This window comes from Andrographis paniculata, unplaced genomic scaffold (assembly GCF_009805555.1).
Source record: "Andrographis paniculata isolate CXL003 unplaced genomic scaffold, ASM980555v1 Contig66END, whole genome shotgun sequence".
NCBI lineage: Eukaryota > Viridiplantae > Streptophyta > Magnoliopsida > Lamiales > Acanthaceae > Andrographis > Andrographis paniculata.
Window position 1 is genome coordinate 1,386,547 of NW_026137602.1, and position 11,169 is coordinate 1,397,715.

Sequence of the window (11,169 nt, forward strand, 5' to 3'; positions counted from 1 at the left end):
GAAGTTGCTTAGAGGAATAAGTTTGAAAAACCAAAACTGAGAATAACTATAGTAGACACCTAACCTTGAAGAGTGAAAATCCCACAAATTTGGTTCAATAGGAAAACTAAATTACATAAGTTCACGTTACAACACTTTGAAGATATGTTTTCCACCATTCCTCGATAATGAAAAGAGCAAACAGCGAGTGTTGATTATCCTGTTAGTAGTGAAGGCTAAGCGTTGAACTTTAATGACTCCCTATTGATCATAGGCAACATAATATTTTTGAGAAGTCACTTATGCAAGTGCGAAGTGGGGACCGCTTTAAGTAAAGTATTTATGAAGACAAAAATATTTTTCATGACCCAAAATGAACAAATGTGAGAATAGACGAGAGGTCAGGTGTTAACTTTCGATAATGTTCTTTAGGTGAACGTTGTGGCGGAATAGTTCTAGACAAAGTTCACTCTAGGTTGCCTGTGTACCTGACGAGATTGAAAAATGAAGGTTCAAAGTTAAAAATTATATTGCCCTATGTGATAACATCTCTTTGAAGAGAATTGTGTCATTGCAACTTAACCATTTTCTTATCTCTACTCATATGGAAAATTGTAGGAATTCTCATTTTAAAAATTTAAGAAATCAAATAATAATTAATATTTAATCTATTCTGAAATCAAATTAAGGCGATATTAATAAATAGGGAATGAAACCTGAAAAACTTTTTCCATATTATGTGAGGTTTGATTGTTGCCTAATTAAAATTTAAAATTTCATGTGTGTATATATATATATATTTGACATTTGATGATGTGTGATATTTTCTTTTTTGTTTTTTTTTAATATTTTTTGTGAGCCCCACTATTTATTTACTATTATTTTTTTATTTACATTATATTAAACTATTTGCTTGGTTATATGTATATGTAAGTTTCTTTAATATTTTAGTTTGAAGTGTGTTTTTGTATATGAGGTATGAAAAAATATTTTGGTAGTATAATAATTAATATTTTATTTATTATTATTATTATTATTATTATTATTATTATTATTATTATTATTATTATTTGTGAGTAAGTAGAGTATATCTATTAGGTATAGTGTGTGAACATATGTATTAATGAGAATCAAAAGTATTATTAGATGAATACACTCTTTGTATTTCGATTTTTGCTATATTTTTTATTTAAAATAATAATTTAGTGTAATATAAAAAAATATTGATATGATATTTAAATAAAAACAAATAAATATATAACTAGCGGGTAATCCGTATTATGCACGAGTATTTTATATTCTAAATTATAGAGTGAAAAATATCAAAAGTACAATATACCATCTATATCGTATATAATTAAATTCTGTTTCCAATATACTGTAGATTTTGCTACGGTAGGAAAGCATATCATTAATTTTGGTGTGGTAGCAGTATATAGTATGTTCACTATATATTACGATACTAATATATACCTATATTCAGTATATATAGGTATTCTAACGAATTTCCGATAAGTTCGTCAGAGCTTCGAAATATTGGAATGTCACATAATTCGGAGATGAACATCGTTTTATTTTTGAAAACATTGTTCCACAAACCGGAGACACTACAGGGCATATTTATTTTTACGGAGAAACGTTCCATCTCGGTTCAACGTGATTGAAAAAGAAGAAGAAAAAGGGTAGGGAGGAGGAAGGAAACGAAGAACAAAAAATTGGAGGAAGAAGAAGGTGCACGACGGCAAAGATTGTTTATTTTAGGGTTTGGTTTGTTTAAGTTAGGATTGATTTTTTTTTTATTATTTAAATTATTATATAGAAATTAAAAAAAATACTATTAATTAAAAGAAATTGAAGATATTTTAATTATGGATTTAGAAACCTCTTATACTAATAAAAATTTTAAAAAATATTATTATATAAAATTATTTTAGAATTTCCAAGACTCATAGTACGACTTCGGAATAGAATTGAAATCTTTTATTTTTTAAAATTTTAAATATATTACTTTTAAAATTTTCGAGACTTATTTTAAATATTAAAATATTATATTTAAGAGATAGCACTTACCATGGAATAAGTTCAGACTTTCTATACTTTTAAAATATCTAATAAAAAATCATATTTTATAAAGTTTCAGAATTTTCGAGTGCCATAGTGTTGGCTTCGAAAGGAGACTTAGAATTTCTATACTTTTTAAATGTTAAAAAATAAAAAATATAATCATGTTTCGAAATTTCTGAGTCCCATATAGTGTTGGTTTCGGAATGGACTCGGAATATTTGTACTTCTTAAATATTAAAAATATCAAATATAATAAACCTACAGAATTTCTAAGTTTCATAATGCTGGCTTAAGAATGGACTAAGAATTTATATATTATTTAAATATTAAAAATATTAAATACTCATTTTATCCTAACTGAAAGTACTATTTTTACAATTCTTTATACTAAAAAATATTTAATTCTTATTATAGTAAAAGTAACTATGTACTAATACCAAAATACCCTTTAATTTTTACAAAAATTATAAATATATCATTACACATATAATTAATTTATAAATAAAGTAAAAATAATAAAAAAATCAAAATTATCTTATACACTTCCACTAATTAAAAAAATATTATTATTTATTAATCTACTATCAAATACTAAATGGCCATTTGAATTGAGATAGAAAGTATAATAAAGCTTCAAAATTTCCGAGTCCTAAAGACCGGTCATGGAATGGACTCGGAACATTCGAAGTTATATAATTTAATATTATTTAAAATGTATTATCGTAGTTTCGAAATAGATTCCAAAGTTATTTTTTAAGGCAATTGCCATTTTTCTCGTAGTGATTTGAGATGCAAATTGCCTGAAATTACTTTCTTTTTTTTTTCTTTTACTTTGATTTCTTGTTTAAATTCCTTTAAAAAAACTCACCAACAATATTATCAAGATTTATTTACTTTGAGAGATTATGACATAAAATATTATTTTATCTAATTTAATCACGTATTTAAAGCCCTTAGCGAAGAGATCGGGTGTTGTCCCATACTGATAGACTAAAAATTTGTTATATTAATTTATTTTATTAAATTATATAATTAATGTAATGATATATAATCACATTTACATGGGTGAACCCAATCCTCTCCCAAGCCCTTATTGATTAACCTCCTACACTAATATGCTAATTAAAAATAATTAATTTTATGTAGAGGTAGGATTAATTTATCCCAATAATATTTATACTAAAATTTATATTATCCTTTATATAATCAAATAAAGTAAATATCATATTAATTAATCCTATAATTATATAATTTATTAAAATAATTCTACGAATTATAATATCACTCTTCAAAATAAACACACATTTAATTTATTCTACATGTATCGTTTCACTTACCGTTTAAGATTGTTTTATTTAAATAATCAATTTCTCATGACAAAAATAATTATTATTTTTATTTATATTCTAAATGCTAGCTTTTAAATTTAATTATTAATTTATTATTATTCTTATATTTATTTATAAAATTTAATTTTCCATCCCACGAAATCCAATAATATCTTAAAATCTTAAAATGTTATTTTATATATCATCTCTTTCACTAAAACAATATTATTTTTTCCTAATCTACTACACGTAAGTATATAAAATTCTCAAGTGGAAGAAATAGTCTCGTAATGAAAGGTAATCTATTTAGGATTTGTTTGATTGTTATTTGAAATTGATTAAAAATAAAATGTTAAATTTATATATTTTTTTTATTTAAATAATTTTTAATATGATATTTTATATATAAAAAAATAATATATTTTTATTTAAAACTAAGAATAAATAATATTAATTCTAATTTAAAATTATAAAAAAGCAAACCCTTGTAGTAGACAAATTTGTAATCATAATTTTATAGATCAAATCCTATTTATGTTTTCATATTAAGTTTATCACACAAGTCTTGCCTAGTATGCATCGTTTATTTGACTAGTTTCGTTTGAAAGGCTTTACATTTGATTTATACAATATATATTTATTATACATAACATACTGTACACACTCAAAATTAATTGGATCAGTTCAATACAAGTGCAGTCCAAACTTCGGGAGATTCGCGGCCCAACAGAAGATTCAGATCAACAAATGAATCTGCGAATTCGACCAACTCAGTGATCAAGTCAGCTCAGCTGTAGAAGCAGCCCAATTGAAGCTAGCAAGCAAACAAACAAGACATGATTAATTTCAGTCTTTTTTTTTTAAAGCTTTTTTTCAAGAACAATGTAATATTTTATCCGTTTTTTTTTTTCATTAATTTGAGTTTTTTTTTTTTTTTTTTTTTTTTCTTCAGCTTCATTCTTGTTTTATTATTCGGATATCACGAGATATTCCAGATCCTTTCGTGAGGAGGCCGGGGGAACCCTTCGAACAAATCAATTCCGACAGTCTTTCCGGTTAAGCCGTCGGTAACAATTTTTTACGACAACAAAATTGGCACGTCTTGTGGGACACCAACATCTCGCGACTTTTGCATGCAACTTCGAAAGAGAATTTATGGCACCGACAACTGCAGAGATGTTTCAAAACAAAGGAATCGTCGGCGATAAATCGTCATCCCGGCCTGCACCTGAATTTTTTCCACATTATGAGGCGTCCACAACTGTTGGAAGGTTAGATCAGATTATCAACCTTCGTGCTAGCTTACTTCAAGAGAAAATTCGGGAGGAAATTCGGTCATCCCTTCACGGATCCACCCTGGATTTATCTCGATACATTACTGACATTCTGAAATTCGCTATTCAGAATGAGTTTGCGCTGCTTTTGGAGGAAGAAACTCAAAAAAATAAGACCATGAAGGTCAATTCCAGGCAACTAGAGATCTGGTCTCCCACGGGCCTTACAACCATCTTCGCAGCAGATCTGACCTCCCAAGCACTTAAGTATGACCATGTTACTTTGTTCGGTAGGGCTGTAGAATTTGAAGAACCTCCGATCACCACCTACAATATATTGTTATACAAATTTATATAATATGCTATGTTATATACTATACAACCTCTGTCCGTAATAAAAGTATAATTTGTTTTTCGCACGTAAATTTTTTAATATTAGTATTATATTGATTTTTAATAAAAAAAAAAAGAAAGAGAAAAATGCCCTTATTAATATGATATAATATAAAAGTAATAATATTTGTGTAATATATTATAAGTTGTAAACGTATTTATTATTTTAGATAAACATTAAAATTACTAAATTGGAAAATAATACCTTTGGGACAAAAAATAGAAAATAGTATCCTCTTATGAGACAGAGAGAGTATTAACTTTTGTTATGTAAATTATATATTATGTTATGGTGTATAATTATTTATTGTGCTGAAATTAAAATATATTATATAATATATAATTATATAATATATTACCAACACTACAATAAAATACCATTTTTGTAACGAGATTTTTTCGTCTTTAAATTCATTTTTTCCGTTACTAATGATATTAGAGACGGAATTAATGATGGAATTACGTTAGCTACGTGATCTTTAGTGACGGAATTCCGTTATAAATATACTATTTTTTTAAGTGCAAATATGTATTTTATATTATATTAAGATATGTTGTCATATATATGTTATTATTTTTATGAACATACACTGATTGAGTCAGTCAATACATACGCCGAAGCCATTACTAATATATTTATATATATTGAGATACTTTTTGACCGTGTGCTGTTATTACATGTCAAGTGTACACACGACTTTGACTGTGTTGAGTCTACCATGTCTACCAAGCTCGTCGATACAGAAGAGAATAGCATAGATGGTATTTCCCTATCAAAGTAAATTTATAAATTAATTTTATTTATTAATAGTTTATGTTCTTTCATTCAATTATTAATTTACTTTTGTTTTCATTTTTATTCTTATTTACTAAGATAATAAATATCCTATATTTTATTCTTGACTTACTAAACTTAATTAAGAATATTTTAGATTTTTATCTTATACTGTATAAATTTTATGTTCAAAATTTTGGACATAAATTTTAATATAGTTGTATATATATACATTTTATAATAAAATAAAAATAATATAATTTTTTACTAAAAAAATAAATAAATAACTTTTTTTGATAATAGCCCAAAATGAAAAGTGTGGATAGACTTGATAGACTACAAAATTCTTTTGGCCCTGTAAACTTATTACAGAAAAACTTCAAAAATTATATTACATTCATAATGGAAATAAGAGTGTATAAATGGATATTATATATATTCGAAAAATTATAACAATTTAAGGGGTATTTACCTTGAAGGATTGTATTATAATACTAAGGATTATTTCAATAAATTAAATAATCAAATGATTAATTATTATAATGTTTACTTGATAATGTTAAACAATAGATAAAATTATATATGTCTACTTTGTTAGATTATATGATATGATTATTTATTTTTATTCAAAATACCCTCTATAATCATATTATAAATTAAATAATTTGTTTTCTACATTTTTTTCCTTTTTAAATATAGTAATATAATATATAATAATTCATTAAAATTTAATTGTGATACCACTATGATATGTATATAATTTGATATAATGTTTTTTTTATTATAAAGTGAATTTATTTAATTTTATCTTAAAATTATAAATTAGGTATTAACAATATAATATATCACGTTCTTATCACTTTATATTTTGTTGATTAAGATAAAAAAAATAAATATATATAATTACTTTTCAAATGAATTCAAAATAAATCTTTAGTAAATTTAAATATATATTATTATTATTATTATTATATTCATATAAAATAATTCTAATATTTTTTAGCTATAATTTTTGTCAAATAAATTATTAAAAATACTTATTTTTCTAACAAAGTTATTTCAACAAACTCATATTACTATAGTGCAAGTCATTGATATTTTCATACATTCAAATATGTTCGATACTTATATATATAGTTGATGAATTACTACAAAAATCAGAAGTTACTGTGTGCGCAAAAAAGAACAGCGAACTACACAAAGAACTGTACGGAAAAAAAACTACCTAGAGTAAAGGAAGTGGAATGAATAGGATAGAAAAAAGATCAAGAGTCACAGTAGTTTAGTAATTTTATTAAATTTTATTAAATAATATTAGGGTGTTGGATTAGATTAATAATCTTCTAAATGGATATTAGTGTATCGCGCCTGCGATTATCTCAGACCCAAATATATTAAAGTAAATATAGTATTAGAATTGATAAAATAATATTATCCGACCTAATCATTTAAAGTAAATGCCCCTTAATGTAATGGATATGATCAAATAATAAAGGCATAATCAAAATAATATAAATGTAATATAAATCTAAATAACTAAAATATATCAATAGGCACAATGCAGATGGACAAACGTCAATAAATAGAGAAATTAGAACGTGACATTTGAATTCATGATTGTTAATCTCAGGGGTGACAATTCGGGATGACGCGGTATTTTTTCGTATCGGCCCGACCCAACCTGATTTCAAAGCAGGCCGTATAGCCACGGCCCAGTTTTAAATCGGGCCCGAACAGCTAGGCCCAAGCATGACTCGATTTGAAACCGGGGCAACTTGTTTTATTTTTATTTTAAATTGTTTTTTTAATTTTTTGAATTTAAAAATAATTTGATAAAAATTTTATTTAAATTATTTAAGTGGAAATTGTAAACAACTTTATCATTAAACAACATCTAAAATTTTGTTATTATTTCGTAGTATATATATATATAAAAATATATTAAATATTAATTTTAAAATATCGGGTCGGACCAGGCACGGCTCAACTTTCATAGGCCTGGGCACGGCTCCATTTATTGGCGTGCCGGGCCAAGCATGGTCCGAAAAAATTTGGATCTATTTTTGGAGACCAAAACATGATTTTTTTGTGCCAAGTTTAGACTGGATTTTCGGGTCGTACCTATTTTCGCCACTAGTTAAACTCATGATTAATCTTCATTGTCGACTTCCCACTTAACAGATTCGTAAATTAAATCATATCTAACAACTTTTGTATATATTTGAGACAGCCTCAGTCACAATTAAAGAAAACATTTTGGCTTTGTTTACTTGTGGGATTTTATAATTAATTTTACTACTTCATATTTTTTTTTCTTAAAAAATTATATTCAAATACCAATTTTTAATTTATTTGATTACACTAAACTAAAACAAAAACTTTGAGAGAGAGGCATGCAGATGCAGTGCAGGCAAAAGGAAGAACAGGCAGTGGCACATGGGCTTACCCTTTTTATCTTTTACCCGACAATTGTGAATATACCCATAAAATTCACTTCAACTTTTTGCCTTATAACAATCTTCTAATAATAATATTACCACTTCGAGTTTTCCCACGTACGTACGTTCGAGCCCTCATTTCTGAAAACCCTAATTTAAACAAAACTATTTCTTGGAACTCAAGATTTGACTAAATTATATATATTAGTTAGATTCTACTATTTCAAATCTCTCTCTACCCCCCCCCCCCCCCCCCCCCCCCCTTCTATAATATATTTATATATGTGGAATTAAACGTCAAACAGACAACAAAAGATTCACTAATTAAGGCTGCTGCTGCTGCTGCTTCTGCAGACGAAAGAGTAATAAAGGATCGGAGTAGCAGAAATGATGATGATGGCGACAAGATTCAACCAAACGGTTTATATGATTTCCATCATCTTTTTAATTGTGCTAATGGCAAACTCAATTAATTCGCAAGCTCGTCCGGGTAATTAATTAAATTTTATTTTATCCTCTCAAAATTTGTCACTTTCAACATATTATTTATTCTTTAATTAAATTTGCTGATTCGTGGCTATGCTTATTTTTTCGCCTTGTGTGTGTTGCAGTGATTAAGGATACGAGTGGAAAGGGATTTGCATTGTACGGAAATCGAAATGAGGTTAGTTTGAATAGTTAAGCTAAGGTAGCTCTAAATAGAATATTAGGGTTTGTTTTTTTTGTGTTTTGTAGATCAACTGTATGTGTTCATTTTAATTCACTACAAGAAAATATCAATTTTGTATCCTTTCTAAATCTACTTTTTTTTTTTCGTTACTAATGATATTAGAGATAAATTTAGAGATAAAATTACGTTAACTACGTGATTTTTAGAAAAAAAATTCCGTTACAAATATACTTATTTTTTTTTTTTGCAGTGAGTATATATATATATACCTTTTTTTATTAAAACTGTGAGATTTAAATAATAAATATGAAAATAAATGATTGGTATAAAAGTACTCTCTTGGTTTTCAAACAAATGACCCAATGTATTTATTACTTCTTATTTAATATAATAATATTTAATTAGTTAATAACACTGAATCATGATATAGTATTATATTGGATTTATCACACGTTATTTAAGATGCTAGTTTCGTCACTATTCACATCCTCATTTAAAATTAATTAGTTGATAAAAAAAAGAAAATAAAGTGCATAAATTTGATGAGTAGGGATAGTTTTGATTCTTAGAAAGCAAGATCCCTATATATATATATATATAAAATTAAATGCAGGAAATTGTTGATGCTAATAAAACCCTAGCTGAGGCTGAGACATCCGGATCCGGAATAAGGAGTTTGATATCGATAGAGTTGGCCATGGCACGAAAGGCGAGGAGGAGAAATGATCAAATTAGAAACCACCAAAAAACGGCATCAAAAGAATCACCATTGTCAGTAGAAGAAGGAGAAGGAGGTGGTCAAAACTGGGGCAGAAATCGTGGCGGTGTCCGACTCCAAGCTAAAGACAGCTTCATGGCGTTTAGTGCTGATTATCATACGGCAAGGCAGCATCCACCTACAAATAATTAACTACTGGAGGATGCATGCTTTTAATTTCTCTAATTCTCTAACTATATATATATATATATATATGAAGGAGAGAGTGAGAGAATAATTTTCCACAATTTTGATATATATAATGCATTTTATTATTATTATTATTTTTTTTGGATGACGTGGGAACCCCCGCCGAGCCTAATACCCTGCAAATCAGGCCCGACGGGAAAGTCACACTAGGCGAACTATGTGTGGCAGATGACCTGAGGCATCGGGAGTAATGCATTTTATTATTTTGTTTGCATGTATCGTCGATCAAGGTGTAGATCAGATGTGAGGGATTCGATATATTTAGGTTTTTGGTTTGATTTTTGTTAAAGTTTAATTTAGATTAATTTATCTTAGCCAAATCAAAATATATATGGGGTTGAGACTTTTGATCAGCACATGAAATATAATTTGACAGCGTATATATCTAATTATAAGTCATGGGCTGCATCTATACGAGTTTGGTATAAAGGACACGGGCAATCTGACCACCATACAAAGAGAGAGTCAAGAATTAAAGAAGAATTTCAATCTGGATGAACAAAAGTTGATGCCCAATTATGTGCCTTACTATAGAGTTTCTTGGATCCAACCATACTTCCCACATATCAGTCATTTGGGACATGCTATGAAGTTTGGAATAAGGTTGCTTCCATTTACAGTAATGATATTCAACCTACTATGATGTAGTCTCTAGTCTCGTTTTATTTAAAGATCACACGCTTGATCTTCCTACTTATGTGAGTAAACTGAAAGCTATTCGACAGGAGTTTCGTCCCCTAATTTCTACCGGTTCTGCAAATCCAGAGGTTGCTTGGGACAAATTCTTTTCCGTATTAGCGCTTGTTCACCTTAAGCCTGAATTTGATCATGTTCGAGACCAAATACCAAGAGGTGACATTGTACCCACACGGGATGATGTTCTTGTTCGACTAGTATGACTCTCCTTTAGCAGCAACACCCTTGTGGCTACCTCATATACTAATACTCTTGATAGCTCAGCCTTGGTGTCTCAAAATTCTAGCTCCGGTAATCGTGGTGGGCGAAGAAATCAAGATCATAGTGGGAGTCGTCCACAATGTAGTTATTGTCACAAGATGGGCCATACACGAGAACGTTGCTTCAAATTACATGGACAACCCCCTCACTCGACAAATGTTGTTACTACTAATTCGCCTGGAAATTCATCTGACAATATTACTTTACGTGGAGAAGATTATGTTGCATTCCTTCAGTATCAAGTATTTCAGCAGTCATCCTCCATCAGTACTGCCGAGTCACCTGATACCCATACTCCCGTCATTGGCGTCTCTCAGACTTCTC

General features: G+C 28.0%; 1 protein-coding gene across 1 annotated transcript; it reads left to right on the top strand.

Moving 5' to 3' along the window:
• Nucleotides 1-8,563: 8,563 nt before the first annotated feature.
• Nucleotides 8,564-10,180, top strand: LOC127263141 (uncharacterized). The gene is made up of 3 exons (XM_051292119.1): nt 8,564-8,741; nt 8,863-8,915; nt 9,535-10,180. Exons 1-3 carry the CDS (start codon nt 8,639-8,641, stop codon nt 9,829-9,831), a joined length of 453 nt encoding a protein of 150 aa, XP_051148076.1. The 5' UTR covers nt 8,564-8,638; the 3' UTR covers nt 9,832-10,180.
• The last annotated feature ends 989 nt before the right edge of the window (nt 10,181-11,169 follow it).